The sequence below is a fragment of the Anomaloglossus baeobatrachus genome, chromosome 1 (assembly GCF_048569485.1).
Source record: "Anomaloglossus baeobatrachus isolate aAnoBae1 chromosome 1, aAnoBae1.hap1, whole genome shotgun sequence".
NCBI classification, from domain to species: Eukaryota; Metazoa; Chordata; class Amphibia; order Anura; family Aromobatidae; genus Anomaloglossus; species Anomaloglossus baeobatrachus.
The window spans coordinates 522259962-522280426 of record NC_134353.1 but is presented as its reverse complement, the minus strand read 5'-3'; the positions used below and the strand labels follow the sequence as shown (position 1 = coordinate 522280426).

The following is a 20465-nucleotide window of genomic DNA, read 5'->3' as shown; positions in this document are numbered from 1 at the left end:
TAGTAACCTCTGTTCACACTATATACACCTTATTTGAACAGTCCATCCAGAACATCAATACTCAATGATTAAAACCAAAGTCAAGGGATTCTGCCAATGTTCCTCCTACTTAGGATCGCGGAGAACACATCAAATTCCACCAGATACAGTCAGGGCTCTTACCATAACTCTGTACTGGCCAAAACCAAAGTCAACCCCCCTATCATCTCCTCTCTGTGGGAGACGTACCAGGATACAGTCAGGGCTCTTACCATAACTCTGTACCTGGCCCTCAGCCTTATCAACTACTGACTATCGACCGGACACGTCACACACCAGTGTATCTCGCAGTATACATAACAGTATACATAAACAGTTAACCTCAAAGTACAGCTTCTGAGTTTCGCTTTTTTTTTTTTTCACTCAAAGACAGCTCTCACTACATTATCGTGACACTTCCCCTTTTTCTGCCGTAACTGAACCAAACAGAACTTCCCGGTTCTCGTAACCAGCAAGTACTCCACCTGCTGCAAATAGACAGACATTTCAACAGGTAGACACAGGTAAACACAATGACATAACAATAAGGACACTATATATATCATCCAGGTGGCTGATCTCACCTGCAGATATAACCATATATATCTATATAACCAGCGTATATAACAACTTCCTCATTTTCCCCTACCGTCAGAGAAAAACGAAACTTAGAACTTCTGCTTTCTCCCAGAGCAGACAAAAACCTCAAACCACATTACATTTCATGTGATTTAGAATTACATTTATACAGACAGCTTAAGGTGAACCTGACCACCTTGGTGTGGGATCTCTTAGGACGGCTTATCTCATGCGAGATAGCGGTCATTAGGTGTCTAGACTGGGACAGCCCAACCCCCCCTTCGAAATGCAAGTACACGCATGAGGTTGCAAGGTGAGATTATACAAATGTTCTCACCTGCATATGGAGTGCGCATCTCCATTCCTCGTCGCGTAGTTGCCTTTCGACTGAAGGTGTCAGCACGGCCATCCGCCATCCAGAGCTCCGTCCTAAGGTTCGTTGGGCGCCATCTGTTAATGTTGGCCATAAATTTACTTTGATGCAATCTAGTCATGCATCCCTCTTAAACTGTCTGCAGTCCAAATTATGAGTCACTCGTGGTAGCATGCATACCACTCTCTTTCACTCACATTAGAGACGTACTCAGATATGAATAGAAAGTAAGACTGATTTATTCCGGAAGTTGTACAAATATTTAAACGGACTTATTGGCTAGGTGCCAAGAATACGTAACACATCTCCTATTGGATAAAGTAGAACAGCTTATTCTGTGATATACAATTTACTGTAATGTGCTTGGTTCCTCATTTATATTAAGCAATGTCAGCATGATTCACTTGTCACAAGACTCTGTCTGTCTGAGTCTTATGCCAAGAGATATATGTGTGGTACAGTTCAAACGCCATCTTAAATCCTGTTCTTTGGATATCTTCATATATACTCCTATATACTCATAATAGTTCATAATCTTGTCCATAACAGTACTATGGTCAGAGAGAATGGATATAATGTGCTGCTGACACTTAGGGAAAAACAGAATTATATGGTGTGCACACTGCCAAAAAAGCGTTTTTGAGGTGCAAGTGAGAGGACTCAAGTCCAACTATAAGTCAATTGTCATACACTGCACTCTCATTCTTAGAAGTAATAAATGAAAAAAAAAAAAAATGAAAAAAAGAAGGCGGAGTTGAATTTTCTTTGCACAAATTGAGTGTATATTTATTAGTAATACAGTGATAGAAAAGACTTGGGACGTTTCAGCCTAATTTGAGGCCTTTTTCACGCCAAATCACTGAAAGAGGTGAAAAAAAGAGCAATAAATAATTTACAATAATTTACATAAATACATATTTACATAGACTATCAAATTTTGTACATTGGTTTCAAGGATTTCCATAGGGACAATTGTCATCAGATGAGTAGATGCAACAGTACAGCTTGGCAGCCATAGAAATGAAATAGTCTTCATAGTAATGAAATTGGTTAGGCAGCACAAAACAATAAACGCAAAATAGGGGATGGGCGCAGGAAATAATCATAATAACGTACCTCCACAAAGGATTTTTTCAAGAGAGTATGATCAAATGTAGAGAGAGTGAAGATGAGGAAGAAATCCACCAAAAGAGAATTTTATATAGAATCACTGGAAGAGAGTTCTGTCAATAGATAGTATGCATGTCAGTATATTGTATAAACATGAAAAAAAGGAGGGGGGAGTGAGAGAATGGTGAGATACCTGATATATGTGTTTTTCAGATTGTTCTTTAGTAAAGCCACATCTTTTTGTGTGGGGATAATGGGCGAAAAGGTATCTCGTGGTTTGTCGTACCTTTATGAATATAGGGATAGCAATTAGAATAGCAAGATCTATGTGCCAATATTTTATCCTACAATAGCATATAAAACATTACCTTGTAGTTGCTGTATACAATTATCACCATATGCAAGAAGTGAATCACTATAATGTAGTGGAAGATGCTTCCATCTGGAATAAGGCAGGCTTTACACGTTGCGACATCGCAAGCCGATGCTGCGATGTCGCACGTGATAGTCCCCGCCCCCGTCGTAGCAGCGATATCTTGTGATTCCTGGCGTAGCGAACATTATCACTACCCCAGCTTCACATGCACTCACCTGTCCTGCGACCTTGCTGTGGCCAGCGTCCCGCCTCCTTCCTAAGGGGGCGGGTCGTACAACATCACAGCGACGTCACACGGCAGGCGGCCAATCAAAGCGGAGGGGCGGAGATGAGCAGGATGTAAACATCCCGCCCACCTTCTTCCTTCCGTATAGCTGGCGGCAGGTAAGGTGATGTTCCTCGCTCCTGCGGCTTCACACACAGCTATATGTGCTGCTGCAGGAACAAGGAACAACTTCTTACCTGTCGCGGCAGCGTAATTATGAAAAAGTCGGAGCCTACACCAATGATACGATAACGACGCTTTTGCGCTCGTTAATCATATCATCTAGGATTTACACACTACGATGTCGTAAGTGATGCCGGATGTGCGTCACTTTCGATTTGACCCCACCGACATCGCACATGCGATGTTGCAACGTGCAAAGCCGCCCTAAGAGTTATATGAAAAAAATAAGAGAAACCATCTTAACTACAAAGAGATCACATTTGTAGAGATAGGAGTATATGTCCAATATATCTATATAGGTCCCTATAGGCACCACAGAGTTATGCATAGGGTATACTTTATAGTAGATAAAGAGTACTGCATACTACCTGGGTGACATTATAAGGGATAAACTTATGTGGGTGGAATGAAGTTTCCTCTAAAAGGTAAAAAATTGATAAATAATAAATAATGTGGAGGTAAGTATTGGGAGCATAGATATAATGAGGAGATTGCATTACCTGCGCTCCGCCTTCCCAGGTTTTGGCTGTATGCAATGTGCTACAGCGTTAACAGGCTATTTAACGCTGCAGACCCGAAAGTGAGGACAGACGCCGGCGCGTGCTCCATTGTCTGCAATGATGTGTGCTGTATTAGGATATAACCGGTATGTTACCGCTATATCTCTAATAGACGCGTCATGCATGCTCAGTAGTGTTTTAATCATACTTAGAGGATTTCAATATGAAGAGCGGTGGGTTGATAGGGACGTGTCTAGCGCATGCGTTGTAGTTAGAGAGAGTGATGATACGAGATTAGAGCCCAGAGAGGGAGATTAAAGGATTGAGATACATTTAGACTTTATGGGAATCAAATTAAACAGCGCAATAGGTGGGTATAAGTTGCGCCATATACAATAATGTTATAGTTAATGTATATTAGATTTAGAGAAAAGATAAACAAAACAAGAATCATACATTGTACGTGGCAATGTTTAATTACATAATCAATGCCATATATTTATTAAGAGGTCCAGGAGGAGGATGTAAATTTGAATACATTAATGGTACATAATAGCATGATTGAATAAAAAATGAAATGAGTAATTAACTTTTTTAAGGGGCTTAGTACTATGGTCAGAGAGAATGGATATAATGTGCTGCTGACACTTAGGGAAGGGTAGGAAATGGGGCCATAGTGTTGCTGTCAATGAGGAAGAGATGGGAAGAGGAAGCACAGTGCTGTTGCCAGTGAAGAAGGATGGGAAGAGAAGGGCATGGTACTGCTGCCAAGGGAGGGGTGGGAAAGGGATGTGAGGGGCACAATGCTATTGCCAATTAGCAACATGAGGAAAGAACAGTGGTACTGCCATGGGGGAGTATTAGAAGGAGACACAGTGCTGTGGACAGTTGGGGAATGGTGAGAGGCACAGTGCTGTTGCCAGCGGGGAAGCAGTTTGAAGGGAGACACAGTGCTGCAACCCATAAGGGAGGGGTGGGAAGTTGGGGGCATAGCTCTGTTGCCAATGTGGGAGTGGTTGGAGTTGGGGGCACAGTACTGCAGATAGTGGGTGAGGGATAAAAAGTGGGGGGCACAGTGCTGTTGCCCATGGTGAAACAGTGGTGGGGCATAGTGCCGTGGACAGTGAAAGAAGGGTGGTAAGGGTGTAAAGGGCTTCAGACAGTTGCAGAAGGGGTGGTAAGGGGAGAATGTGAAGTGAACTATGTATGAGGGGGTGATAAAGATTTTATAGCATGCTGGACAGTGGGAGAAGAGAATAAGGGGAGACCGTGCTTCGGACAGTTGGGATGGGTGATAGGTAGGTACATTTCTGTGGACAGGGGAGGATTTTAAAAGATATTGAAAACTGTCACCAATGAAAAAGTACAGGAAAGGAGGCAATGCTGCTGTATTGTTTCATTTGTTTTATACTGATGGGGAAGTATTTAGTGCTACACTCTGGTAATTGACAATCTGTGATGGTATTTTTTGCTATGATATTTGACACTGTTGGAGATACAGTATATATTGTGCTTAGCTATCTTTAGAGCTATTATTAACTCAGTAGAAAGGTTGTGCACGCTTTGTCACCTCTCCACTGACATACTGTGAGAAAGCAAGCAAGACAGAACGAGACTAGGGTATCAAGGACCCCTATCCTCAAGACAGATGTGGTTACCACCCCAAAAACACAGCCTTAGGCCCCTTTCCCACTTCAGTGATTCTGGTACGTTTGTGCTTTTTTTTTATACGTACCAGAATCACTGACATGCGCAGACCCATTCTAATCAATGGGTCTGCTCACACATCAGTGATTTTTCACTGAACTTGTCTCCGTGCAGCATACACCCGTGGCCGTGGTTCTGCACGGAGACAAGTCAGTTTTTTTCTGGCATCACTGATGACCCACGGACCACACTATGGTGTGATCCATGTGTGATCAGTGAAACACTGAGGCTATGTGCCCATGCTGCGGAAAATGCGTAGATTTTGCCGCGGATTTCTCACGGAAAAGCCGCGGATTTCCTGAAAATCTGCAGCTCAGGCACTTCCCAGCCATTTCCATGGCATTTTGGAAATGCTGTGCCCACGCTGCGGATTTTTCCGCAGCGGATTTCGTGTGGATTTTGATCCGGAAAAATCTGCAACATGTCAATTATTGTTGCGGATTTTCTTCCGGATTTTGGCTTTAAAATTGGGAAAAAAAAATAAAAAAATCCGCACCAAAATTCGCATCAAATCCGCACAGTGCTGTTGCCAGCGGGGAAGCAGTTTGAAGGGAGACACAGTGCTGCAACCCATAAGGGAGGGGTGGGAAGTTGGGGGCATAGCTCTGTTGCCAATGTGGGAGTGGTTGGAGTTGGGGGCACAGTACTGCAGATAGTGGGTGAGGGATAAAAAGTGAGGGGCACAGTGCTGTTGCCCATGGTGAAACAGTGGTGGGGCATAGTGCCGTGGACAGTGAAAGAAGGGTGGTAAGGGTGTAAAGGGCTTCAGACAGTTGCAGAAGGGGTGGTAAGGGGAGAATGTGAAGTGAACTATGTATGAGGGGGTGATAAAGATTTTATAGCATGCTGGACAGTGGGAGAAGAGAATAAGGGGAGACCGTGCTTCGGACAGTTGGGATGGGTGATAGGTAGGTACATTTTTGTGGACAGGGGAGGATTTTAAAAGATATTGAAAACTGTCACCAATGAAAAAGTACAGGAAAGGAGGCAATGCTGCTGTATTGTTTCATTTGTTTTATACTGATGGGGAAGTATTTAGTGCTACACTCTGGTAATTGACAATCTGTGATGGTATTTTTTGCTATGATATTTGACACTGTTGGAGATACAGTATATATTGTGCTTAGCTATCTTTAGAGCTATTATTAACTCAGTAGAAAGGTTGTGCACGCTTTGTCACCTCTCCACTGACATACTGTGAGAAAGCAAGCAAGACAGAACGAGACTAGGGTATCAAGGACCCCTATCCTCAAGACAGATGTGGTTACCACCCCAAAAACACAGCCTTAGGCCCCTTTCCCACTTCAGTGATTCTGGTACGTTTGTGCTTTTTTTTTATACGTACCAGAATCACTGACATACGCAGACCCATTCTAATCAATGGGTCTGCTCACACATCAGTGATTTTTCACTGAACTTGTCTCCGTGCAGCATACACCCGTGGCCGTGGTTCTGCACGGAGACAAGTCAGTTTTTTTCTGGCATCACTGATGACCCACGGACCACACTATGGTGTGATCCATGTGTGATCAGTGAAACACTGAGGCTATGTGCCCATGCTGCGGAAAATGCGTAGATTTTGCCGGGATTTCTCACGGAAAAGCTGCGGATTTCCTGAAAATCTGCAGCTCAGGCACTTCCCAGCCATTTCCATGGCATTTTGGAAATGCTGTGCCCACGCTGCGGATTTTTCCGCAGCGGATTTCGTGTGGATTTTGATCCAGAAAAATCTGCAACATGTCAATTATTGTTGCGGATTTTCATCCGGATTTTGGCTTTAAAATTGGGAAAAAAAAATAAAAAAATCCGCACCAAAATCCGCATCAAATCCGCGGCAATTCCGAGGTAAATCCGCGGTAAATCCGCACCTTTGAAAAGGTGCGGATTTTGCGGGAAAGCTGCAGATTTTGATGCAGAAAAATCTGCAGCTACATTCTCCCATGGACACATAGCCTTACCAGAAAATCCCAGACATATTAAATATTTTCAACTTACCTTGCCTGCGATTCGCTGTGCAGCCTCTGCTCTCGGCAGCTCCTGCCTGGCTCATGAATATTCATGAGAGCAGGAACAGCCGACTAGGAAGTAGGTGCTGAGAGCGTTGGGCGGACGCTGCAGAGCTGGAGACTTCAACACCATGGACAGCAGGAGCGGGGGCAGGTGAGTAATATCCATGTGCAATCACGGATCACGGATTGCACATGAACAACCCACGTGTGCCGTGAATCACGGAACACGGAGGGACATGTGCGTGTTTTACACGTCAGTGAAGAACATCAGTGAAGAACGTCAGTGTTTTTCACTGACGTGTGAAACGGGCCATATAAAGTATTTCTTGCATATTCTGTGGAATGTATAAGATGAATGTATAAGATGGGAATACCTCTTTAACAAACACATTTTCAAGTTATTTCATCTATCCTAACAGAACTTGAAAATTTGTCACATTATGTATTCTGCATCACTATTTTTTTGTGATATGAGACAGGACACATATTGTATGTTTGATTGGGAGGCTTTGGTGACACGTTGATCTTCTAATCTCACTCCAGCTCTGACTACATCTAAGGCAGTTTTGGTAGTGTAGACAACAGATTTTTTTTTACCTATGTTGAGTGCAGTGACTTAAAAAATAAATCTTTTAAAGGTGAAGAAGGCAGAGAGTAAGAAGAACTTAAATGTGTGGTTTGAAACTGGGTGCAAACATAGGTTATCATAGGAATTCAGCCTTGTGAGAAAATATGATTGAGTTATCACAACAGGAGTGATGGGGATGGGTAAAAGATTATATATTATATTTTCTCCTTGTTGAGTTTTGAAAAGCTGAGATTAAAACAGTAAGCGTCAATTTACATGGACCGTCCAGCGGCACTAAACAGCTACTGATTGGTAAACAACTCCGGATTGGCCATTTAATAATAGACTCTGGTAAATTATGCACATTTGAGGATTTGTAATAGCTCATTCTATATCCGTAGGCTGCCATTGTTCTTGGCAGTGTGCGTTGTGTTTATACAGGAGATCATTTCACCTGGTAAACTAGCATTTTGCTCATTCATTGAGTGATTGGCAGCCTGTCTACACTTAAATAGTGTTGTAAATCAACGGTTTAATAATATTTTAGTGTAAATGCAACTTAAGGAACAGAAAAAATAAATGGATTATTTTACCATATTCTAGATAGCAGATAATCAACATATTTGTTATTACCACATAAATGATATTGAAAGCTATAGATGGAGAAGATCAAAGCTCTTTGGACAGAGCGTGATGACAATTCTGTTTTTCTACTGATGGCTTTAGGTGTTGTATGTGGTCCTTACCCATCTATACCAAACGCTATATCAATTCCAATGGGAAATGCCTACAAAGACAACATTTTATTTATATGCAATAATGGATATCATCTTATTGGGACAGAGAATATAACATGTCTGGCTACTGGAAAATGGAGTCAGCCTCTACCACAGTGTAAAGGTAGGTAACTTTAATCAGGCAAAGCCAAGTTATGTGTTTTTTTAGTATATTGTAACCATATGCAACAACTTAAACAGAACCTGTTATATTGTACCTGTTAACACTGGAACTACTGGACTCGTGACACCTATATAGAAATACATAGTGCAAAGTAGTCAAAATGACTACCTCAGTAGTTCTAGTGTTAAAACTGATGTAAAAAGTTTATTTTCTCAACCTGTCTAAATGTATAAGTAATGTACTGTAAATGCATTAATATACTTACCGATCAATGTCTTTCTCACTTTCCCGCATTGCTCTGGTCCTTTTCTCAACAAGACTTAAATTCTGAATTGCTGGATCATACTGGGGTTTGTATGTCAGTCTAAAGAGCATCACAAGACTCTCTAGACTTCAACTGTAAATGCAACTTCCATCTCACACATACAGTATACCCCAATGTGATCTGGGAAGTCAAAATTTCAGTTACAGTGATACCTCAGTTTTCATTGATAATCTGTCTGAATACAATCAATGAAAACTGAAACCAATGAAAACCGAGGCAATTATTTCCATAGAAATCAATGTAAATCCAATTAATTTGTTTTAGACTCTAAAATACAAACCAAAAACACATTTTATAGAAAATAAAGATAGTGTTTAATACTAAAAACAATAAGAAATGAATATAAAATTAATATTAAATGAATATAAAATACTAATATAAAGAATAAATACATTTTAGCTTACATTTGTTACATACATTTTGAAACTGATGAGCTGGGTGATACTCACACAATGCCACACAGAGGCGGCAAATGCTTGAATCACCCTTTGAAGTCGCAAAATTAGCAGCAAACTCACATGGGCATGTAGACAAAAACAAACAAGAACCGGGGCAACCAACGAAAAGCAGGGCAAAATTTTAGTGGAAAATATCAACGAAAACCGAAACCAACAATAACCGACGACAATGTAAACCGAGGTACCACTGTACATGAGAAGCTGACCAGGGATGCAACTTATCACAAAAAAATGGGTAAAAGCCTATCTAGTATTTGGAGATTGACTTCTGAGACCTGCACCGATCAGCAGAATGGGGAATTTTTATACTAACATTTTTATTACAAAATGAAACGGTAAGTCAGACATCCAACTGCTAGTCTTTTGATTCTCTATAGGGCTCCAAGAAAAATCAGATAGTAGCAATAAACAGCCCACAAAGAATGCATGTAATTGTGGTCAAGCATGTGTACTCCATTCTAAATGTTCCCCATGTTGCTGATCAGTCCCAGAGGTCAGACCACCATCAATCATCAAGAAGTTAACCATCATGTTAATAGAACTCTTACTTGTACTTCTTACCCTAAATGTATTGAATGACAATTTTTTAAATTGATATTTTATATACACTGGCATAAGAACAATAAATCTCCCTATTTTTAGAGACCAGATGTGAAATTCCACTTGATTTAGAAAACGGACACGTTGAGTATGACAATGCTACAGCCGGCAGCACTGTGAAGTACCGCTGCAACAGTGGGTATAGTTTGGAAGGGGAAGAATTGGCCAAGTGCACACAAAATGGAAACTGGAGTCATCCTGTGCCCTTGTGTAAACGTGTGTGTTTATTTTGTTCTCATACGTATATCTAAATATATTCATATATTCATTATATACATGAACTCCACTATTGCTAAACATGTAAACCATGATGCATCCTTCACACATTCTTTGATCAAAGTTCGTAAGCCCATCTACTAACAATAAGGTGACCTCTTTAAAATGGGACCCTATACTAAAACCCAACCTTTGTCTGAGCCTAGGCCTCAAAGGAACTGGGCAAGAATTCAGCCCCACTTTGCTCTAATAAAAACAATTGTGGAAAGTTGGGGTGTAAGGAGCAAGAGTGGGAGTAGCCACATTCCACAACACATAAGAAATATAAAGAAAATAATCAGATGTGCCGTTTTCTATTATATGGCTCAGTTTTTCATCTACTTGTTCTGTTAGTGTTTTTCATTGATAGAACATGTACCCATTATAATATTTGGAGCTGCTCACATGTCTATTTTATTTTGCAAACTGTGTGTCCGCAAAACAGTCACAGAGATATGTTCATTTTCGATCTGACACACGTATCTAAATTACCCATACAATTCTATGGGTTCATGAAAATCATGGACAGCACACGGATGTCATCAGTGTTCAATCCATGTGCTGTATGTGACTAACATTGTAGTGGATATGAGAAGCTTTGCAATTACTTTATTTTTTAATATCTGAAAATTACTGATAGTATAAATGGCACTGCCCAATCACTGATAGAACTCGGTTCCAAGACATTGCTGAAAACCAGGCAGTGTATTTATATACAATAAAAATCCCAAAGTCTGAAAAAGGTCTATAGTAACTGTTCGTTTTTGTTCAGATGATCATATTTGGGATCTGTATGCACATAGCTGTATAAAAATATTACTAATAGGCAAAGGTTAGGCAGAATTTTAGATAAATAGGTTTTTGGGAAAGAAATATTGCAGCATAAGCCTTGCTGTAAGGTTATTTTTTTACTTACTACATTATTTTTACAAAATATATAAATAAAAGGAAAGAATAGAAAGTAGAAGTTATATACTTTAGTCCTGTTCTCCCAGAATATATTTCTAGTGGATTTGTTATTGTGAATTTCTGAACAATTTTGCTGCATTTTTCAATACCAGTATAGTAGATAAGACTTTGTGCAGTCTTTCGTGCAGTGGAAAAAAAACCTGTAAGGTGAATTAACCTGCAATGATCCTACAACATACTGTATGTGTATTATACCTCATTTAGACCTATATTTTTCACATACGAGTATTATATTTTTCATGGATAGACTTCGTACTTATGATAATCTATGGGGCTGTTCACATCAAAATTTATAGTGGAATGGAGTGGTCAATGCAAAATCAGACATGTCCAATAATGATTCGAGAGTCAAATCAAAATCACCAAAGCCAGTTTATGGGTTTGTAAAAAAAAATCGGACAGCATTCAAATGACATTTATTTCCTGTCGGTTTTCACAGACTGGTTAACAGAATATTTTTTTTATATTTTACTAATTCGAGAAAAATTAACAAAATTTTGACAAAATTCTGACACTGAACTGAAACACGAATCAAAAACACTGATCAAATGCGGTCCATTTTTCTACTACATGTTAAAAAAAAACCAGTCATTTCAATGAGCTCTTGGGTAGAGATGGGCAGACCCAAATAGTAGACTTCGGTGTTCATATCAAACACAGACTTTACAAAAAAAAAAAATCAGTGATCAAGTGCTTTACGTATGCAAACCACTGATGCTTAGTGCTCAGCCCAGTGAGAGCCACTTGCAGTGTTTAAATGTCTCACACTGGGGGTTAAGTCAACATATCGGATATAGTGTGTACAAGAAAGAATATGAAAAAATCACGCCCTTCCTCCCCTGTAGGGCCAGTGCCCACGCTGTGTAGTTTTGACGCATCTTTTCAGAAATCTGCAGCAAAATCTGCATGTCCATTGTGAAGCCAGCAAAGTCTATGAGAAGTCAGAAGTGCTGTGCCCACATTGCTTATTTTTCCCTTGCATATTTGGTGCAGAAAAAAAGAAATCTGTACCAAATACGCAAGGGAAAAATACTCAACATGGGCATAGCACTTCTGATTTCTCATAGACTTTGCTGGCTTCACAATGGACATGCAGATTTTGCTATAGATTTCTGAAACTACGCATCAAAATCTGCATCAAAATATGCAGTGTGGGCACAGTGCTTAAGGCTGGCTGGCTGTATGTAGGCGGAGACCCGAACGGCCCAATTAATGACTTCTATTGAGGCTCATGTGAAGTCCAGATCCAGAACTTAACTTTATCTAAAGACCGTCTGAACCCGCCGAACCAGACTACCATGGATCCGCTCATCTTGACTCTTGGGAAGAAAATGTGCCTAAATTCTTGTTCACAATTGAAGGAAATAACTATAACAAAAATAAAAAGAAACTGTTCACTAAATTTCCAATTTTTTTGTGGTTGTCTGTTAACTTTTATGCATTTATTTACTTACTTTTCTTTGTTTTTCATTAGCAAACCCTTGTCCTGTGCCATTTGTTATCCCCGATAATGCAATTCTGACAGAAACTGAATTTTTTGTTGGCCAAAAATTGTCCATGAATTGTCGAAAGGGCTATCGTCTTGTTGGAAAATCAGTTATAACATGCAATGCTGATTTAACCTGGTCAGAATCAAGTGCCAAATGTGAAAGTAGGTAATATCATGTAAATTAGCACATAAATTAATCATGTAATGCAATAAATCATACACAGTAACATAAAAAATTGGTTAAAAGAACTGAAGTCCTCAGTGGTTGATACCTTTTTAATGGCTAACTGAAAAGGTATCAACCACTGAGGACTTCAGTTCTTTTAACCAATTTTTTATCTCTACTGGCTAACACGGTACAAAGATATATTTTTCCTGTACACAGTAACATTTAACTTTTCCACTGCCTCCACAGCCTAGTTTTGTTTTCACGTTTGGTTCCACCCTCCTCTTTTTCCAAATGCTATAACTTTTTTACTTTTCCATTGACATAGCCACATGAGGGTTTGTTGTTTGTGGGAAAAATTGTAGTTTTGAATCACACCATTCATTTCATTGTATCATATAATGATAAGTGGGGAAAATAAGCAGAAGTAAAATGAAATGGTGAAAAAAAACCAAACATTAAGGCTATGTGCGCACATTGCAGATTTGTTTCTTCAGGAAAAACGTACCCTCTAGTGTTTTGGTGCGGTTTTGCTGCATTTTTGTCCTTGTGTTTTTTAAACATTATCAATGGCAAAAGACAGGGAAAAACACAGGAACCTGTAGAAAAACTGCAGAAAAACCTGTAAGGAAAAAACACGCAACATGCGCACAGCATTTTGGATTTCTCATAGACTTTGCTGCGGAAGGACTGCATAAAGTTTATGAACACAAACCGCACCAATTCTGCACCCAAAAACGCCGCAAATTCGTGGCAAAAAAACGCAGTGTGCGCACAGGGCATAATATTCTTTTTTGAGTTTTGTTTTTACAGCATTCATTTTGCAGTAAAAATTAATTATAATCTAGATCCTCCATGTCAGTATGATTGTAGGATACCAAGCTTTGCATAAAGTGGTAAAAAAAAAATCTAAGGTTTGTAGAAAAAAACATTGGTTTGTGTAACCATTTTCCAAGACCCAAATATTTTTAAAGTTTCACCGATGAATTTGTGTGAGGGCGTGTTTTTTTCCTCCCTGGACTAATGGTTTTAGTGACATTAAAATAGGGCTACAGAAAACATCTTTATGGATGTTTATTCCTTTTTTAAGGAGGTGTGATGACCAAAAACCCCCACAATTTTGGAGTTTTGATTTTTATTTTTTTACAGTAATTATTGTATGGACTAAATGATTTTATATTTTCATAGACGACCGAACTTATACAAACAGAGGGGAGTTTAATGTTTACATTTTTAAAAACTTTTTTATTTTTATGCATTGTTTTAGTCCAATCAGGAGACGTAAAATTGCAAAGATCCAATTGCTTGTACTATATTCCGCAATACTATAGTAATTTCCTATGAAGTTCAGCCTCATGTGAGTACCAAAATGGCAGCAATGGAGGCCTTCAGCAGCTCTGGCTGCCATAGTAACTAGAGATAGGCAAATAGTAACTAGTAATGCATACCGAATACAAAGTACTATTCCATTATTCGTCACAAGAAAAATGCTTCCCCATTGACTTACATTAGGTTCTTTATTAGGTTATGAATGCCGGAATAGTGCTTTGGGATTCATTACTCATAATCTGAACATGGAAAATTACTATTTGCCTATCACCCATTAATGCTCCGCAATTGCATTGTTCCATTTAATCACTGCTGTAAGGCTATGTGCGCACGTTGCGTCGTGTTCCTGCAGAAATTTCTGCAGGGATTTGACAGCACATGTGCGCTTCAAATCGCTGTAGAAACACTGCATAATGGGTGCAGTGTTTCTGCAGAAAAAAAGACGATTTCATGCGCTTTGGATGTAGCCTCTCCCATAGACAGAGCAGAGCTGCATCCAAAGCGCACAGAATAATTGACATGCTGCTTTTTAGAACACAGCGACTTGGAACAAAATTTTGGCATCCAAATCGGTGTGCTCTCAAACGCAACGTGCACATGGATTATCTTCATAGATTGTGCTGGGGACGCAGGTTGCATTCATTTACGGTGTGGTGCAATACACCGCGTAAATGCATGAAATTTGGCAACGTGCGCACACAGCCTTAAGGGTGCTTTACACGCTGCGACATCGCTAACGATATATCGTCGGGGTCACGGTGTTTGTGACACACATTCGGCGTCGTTAGCGACATCGCAGTATGTGACACCTATGAGCGGCCTAAAACGATCGCAAAAGAGGTAAAAATCATTGGTATTGGAGAGGTCGCTCCAACACCAAAAATCGTTGACAGGTGAGTAGCGAGGTTGTTTGTCGTTCCTGTGGCAGCACACATCGCTATGTGTGACACCGCAGGAACAAGGAAACTCACTGTACCTGCCTCCCGCCGGCAATGAGGAAGGAAGGAGGTGGGCGGGATGTTTGGCCCCCTCATCTCCGCCCCTCCTCTGCTATTGGGCGGCCACTTAGTGACGTCACTATGACGCAGAACGAACCGCCCCCTTAGAAAGGAGGCGGTTCACTGGCCAGAGCGACGTCGCTAGGCAGTAAGTAGTGTGACAGGTGTAAGCGATGTTGTGCGCCACGGGCAGCGATTTGCCCGTGTCACACAACCGACGGGGGTGGGTACGCTCGCTAGCGATATCGGTACCAATATTGCAGTGTATAAAGTACCCTTTAGAGACTGAAAGCAGCATTTAATTGGTTAACAGCAGCAATTTGAGCTTAGCTTTGGCTGCTTATGGTAGACACAGATACCAGCTATGTAACATAGCTCATATCTATTGCAAGTGGTGGGATCTCAACTTATGAGCCCCCCTCAAATACAATCACCCTGGTGCTGACTTACATGATGGTCATTTTGCACTAAAAAAGTAAAGGGACTGACCTAATTGGACACTCGACAATCGGCTGATCTCTTCAGATCCAATTGCTAAGGTTATGTGCACATGTTAAGTATTTGCTGCATTTTTGTTGCGTGTTTTTTTTTTCCATGCATTTTAAACAGAAAAAATTGCTAGTAACAGCAAAGTGAATCAGATTCAAGTCTCATGCACACTTTGCTTACTTCTTCCTTGTAGATTTGAAACTGTTTCAAACCCACAGCTTATCAATTCTTTCAGCGTTTTCTTCAGTGTTATAAGTATTCCAAGCCATGGGAAAAAATGCAAGTAAAAATAATTGCAAAAATGTGTATATTTTACTCATCTCTCTTCAAAGATAAAGAAGACTTGAGCTTGTGTCACCTATTGGAAGTAGAAACCCTAAAAGTCAATATTGACCCTTTAACAAGCCTTGCTTTATTATTTAGGATTGCTGCTACCAATAGGTGACACTATAGTTCAATTCCTCTTCTCTATGAAGAAACAATTTGCATATTTAATTTCCCAGATAAGCATTGGATGGCTTGTAAGCCTTCTTCAACAGCCAAGCCAGGCATGTCACTCTCCACAAGGAGAAACGTTACCCCTTACATCCCAGTCAGAAGCCTCTGATACAGCTAAATCAGATCTCATGATTTGCACTGAAAAGGGGCAACACCCTGAAATGATTTTGTCTCTAAATTGAGATTCTGGTTTACCTTCTATCCTAAGTAATATGCCAAAGCTTGTTAAAGTGTTGATATTGACTTTTAAGATTCCTACTTCCAATAGTTGGCACTAGAAAGCAAGTCCTCTTCCTCTCTGAAGAGGTAATTTGCATATTTAATTTCCCAGAGGAGAATTGCATGGCTTATAAGTCTCCTCACATAGGAATATCACTCTCTATAAGGATAAACATGACCCCTTAGATTCCTGTATTTAGTCAACATTTTTCCTTTCAACACATCAGTATTTGCAGCAGATTTTTCTGCTGAAAATATTGAACGTGTGCACATAACCTAAGGGTGCATGCCCATGATGAGTTTTATTTTCATTTTTGAAGTAGCGTTTTACAGTACGAGCAAAGTGAATGATTGGGATTAATATGTCTCATGTCCACTGTGCTTCTTTTTTACGCTGTGTGAACTCATCAATCCGCAGCATTTCAATTTCTCTTGTGCATGTTGAGTCCTCTGTGTAGAATTTTCCCATAGACATGTATTAGATGCAAAAATTCTGCAGGTAAAATATGAATATGCACATGCGTTTTTGGTGAGTTTACGAGGTAGAAAAGCATCCAAAACACATGTTGTCCACAACTACCAATGGCAATACCAGGAGGTTTCACAGATAATACAGCTTTATTTAAAGGATGACATAACAAACTGACAAAAAAAATACAGATCAAAAGCGCAATAAGAACGCAGGGTCAAAAATGCACACAAAAACGCAATGACAAAAATGTAAGTTCAATTCAGGAAAGGGTCTATATCTATCTGAATTAATTCAATCAACAGCTAGGAAATTGTAAATGAGTGTATTGTGGTTTAAATTAGAATGAATACCTAATTTAAGAATTTAAAAATACATGTTATAGTTTAATTACCTATAGAACTCTAAACATTGCCCCGCAGACAGTGCTCCACAAGGGCATACAGTATATTGCACAGATAAATTCTGTCTTCTAATTAGAGATGAGCGAAGCCCCCACGGCTCACCAAGCCAAGCTGAGCAAGGGGTGCACTCGCAACCCTTTATCAAACCAAAGCTGAACCTTTATCCGAGTCTTTATACCTTTAACTCAGATGACCTCCTAACGACACTCCCGCGACACCTGGTAGCACTGGTGCCATGGGTGTGTCGTCGGGAGGTCATCTGAATTCATTAGATTCTCCAATGATCTCCGGACATCACTACACATACTGCTGGATACTCACCTGTCTCTAGCGATGCTGTTCAAGGCGATGCTGTTCACGGCGATGCTGTTGCTTCTGGGTCCGCGACTACAACATTTGCTACGTTAACATCTAAATCCGAGTAGCTAGAAGGACCTTTGCTGATGTCATGTCCATGTGACCTGAAAGGGCAGAGCAATCGCTAATACAGCTGATACAGGGAAGCAACATTATTTTTTTAAGTCCACGTGGGCATGGAGTTGATTATAATAGAAGTAGGGTCTGGGTGTAAGACCCCAAATGGGAGGGTGCAAGGGTGTGTCCTCCATTGAATGATTATAGTGGACAGGAGGATACATCACCACACCCACCAATGAAGCCGTTCACGCCAATAACCAAGCTGGTCACGCCCAACGTCCTTCTAGCCACTGGGATTTACCACAACTGATCTGCTACATCTGACAATCACAGCGAGCAGCTGTAGAGCATGATTGCCCGCTAGGAAGTAAAGGCCGTGACTGAAGTGAGCCACACAATCAGCAGTGACGTCACTCACGTTAGCCGTGGCAAGAGCTGGAGTCCTCCACCTGTTACCACAAATTACCAGAGTGACATCACCGCTGATTTCGTGGCTCACTTCAGTCGCGGCCTAAACCTCACAGTGGGCAGTCATGCTCTATGGCCGCTCGCTGTGGTTGTCAGATGTATCAGTGCTGGAAGCATTGTAGGACCTCGTGTGGATTGCGTCGGACCTTAAGGAGTGTTTTTGGGGTTGATAAAGTGGTGAAAGAGGGGGCTTTTTTTGTTTTATTTCAAAGGATTTTTTGGATGTTTTGGTTTATTTCATTTCACTTACAGAATCGCGATGGGGGTGTTTCATTGATGCTTGCCATGGCTTAGTGTCACCTGGGGGCTGTCATCATTTCCTTATTACCCCGATTGCCACCACACCAGGGCAAGCGGGAAGAGTCGGGTAATTTGCCGGGACTGTTGCATCTAATATATTCAGCAATTCCAGGAAGCTGCAAGCTTACATTTTTAGGATGGGGGGGCTGACCTGATAACCATAGGCCTCCCCAGTATGAGAATAGCAGCCACCATCTTGAGGCTTTATTTTAACTGGATATCAAAATTGGGGTAATTACACACCTTTTTTTTTAAATTATTTATGTACTTTACTGTACGATATAGACCCGCCCACTGGCATCTCTGATTGGTTGCTGTCAGACAACTGTCACTCAGCGTGGGGGTGTGTCTGATGCCAGTGAGCGGGAGAAGCAGTGAATATGTATGAGTCTAGTGATCTTCCCGGGAAGAAGAATAAGAGGCCATGGGAGCAGTGTGACAGCTGCCTCGGTGATTCGGTAAGAATGAAGCCCTTGCTCCTATCCCTTTGCAGTGGAATCCAAATTTATTTTCGGAAACGCAGTGTTCATGGGAAACTGAACTCTGACTTTTAAGTGTAATGCTCATGTTTGCCAAGCCGAACGAAGAAGCTCAGACCCCTCAAATCTAACAGTAGACATAGCTAACCATTCTTGTTTACATACTTACTGATCTTTCCTACACAGTAAGGAGAATGATGCTGCTCTATGCAGGTAAAGTTAGTAATACAACTCACCAGAGTTCCTATCTTTTGGGACCTTTCAGGATTGTGACACTTGTAAGAAATGAATGGAAAAAGAGAGGGTGACTCTTAAGACATACAGTGAGTGAAATAAATATTGAACATGTTAACAATTTTTAAGTAAATATATTTCTAAAGAATCTATTGACATGAATTTCTCACCAGATGTCGCTAACAACCCTTCCAATCTACATAGGCATTGAAATTAAACCATAGATGTCCATACATTTAGTAATTTGTAATAATGAAAAATTACACAAGGAAAAAGTATTTATCACATGAAGAAAGAGATGTGTAAAAAGCCAAAGAAATACATGACACAAACTAATATCTATTAGTAATTAGAATGAAATCCTGCCAGTGAGTGAAAAATAATATCATTGCCAAGGTGTCAAACAAGAAATAGCTCATGATGGGTAAAACTAGTGAGCTATCTCAAGGCTTTCATGGCTCAACTCCAGGGCTTAATGCAGTGACCTTTGGGTTTATGGTCATTTCCCTCTCTGTTGGACCATAGCCTGTTTATTGTCTATACAAATGCTGATAGTTCTTTTGTCTTTTATTTTTCTTCTGTTTAACTTCCATTTAGGTGTTTTCACTTACTCACTTTGTTTGACCAATTACATCTTGAGAGAGGTTATTTATACAAACTATGCATATACCTTTATTGCTGGCTATATGAGTTGAATGCCAGCTCTCTTTTGCTTTTCCCTGTAGTTTGTTTGTGAGTTTCCCTTCCCAGTATCCTTCCCTTTTTGTTACATTTGGGATTTGGGTGCGTTCCGCGTATTCAATAATTTTTTTGAGTTTTTCCAGTTTTCCTCCATCTTCCCTATAAGACTGTGTTTACATGTTCTTAGCCCTGTGTCTCATCCTCTGCCTGTGTTATTGTTGTTTGGTGTTAGATTTTAATTTATAGTTGGGGGTGAGGTTAAGGTCAGTCAGGGTTAGCCCACGTTGACAGGGGGGTGCCATTTTCTTATCTAAGGGTGCCAACCTCTGTGGTCAGGGAGGTAGAAATCAGGATCAGATTTATGGCTTCTTCTAATCTTATTAGGGACCTGTTTATTTCAGATATTACATCTCTCCTGTGTTGTTCATCCCTGTGTAAGTGGTAGGGCTCAGTCGTAACAAAGACCTTCACAACCTTATTGCTGCAAAACATACTCATAGCATTGGTTACAGAAGAATTTCTAAATTACTGAAAGTTTCAGATAGCACTGTTGGGACCATAAGCCAGAAGTGGAAACAACAATATTTGGCCATAAACCATTGGTGACCACATGATTCCAGTAAGATTTCA

The 20465-nt window shown here is 40.3% G+C and overlaps 1 protein-coding gene across 1 annotated transcript in view; it reads left to right on the top strand.

Annotated features, from left to right (window-relative positions):
• The window catches only part of SVEP1 (sushi, von Willebrand factor type A, EGF and pentraxin domain containing 1), a 570842-nt gene that overhangs the window by 488495 nt on the left and 61882 nt on the right, over positions 1-20465 (top strand). Inside the window, exons 43-45 of the mRNA XM_075316174.1 lie at positions 8415-8588; positions 10014-10187; positions 12670-12846. Coding sequence (XP_075172289.1) covers positions 8415-8588; positions 10014-10187; positions 12670-12846 — 525 coding nt within the window. The remainder of the gene's footprint in view (positions 1-8414; positions 8589-10013; positions 10188-12669; positions 12847-20465) is intronic.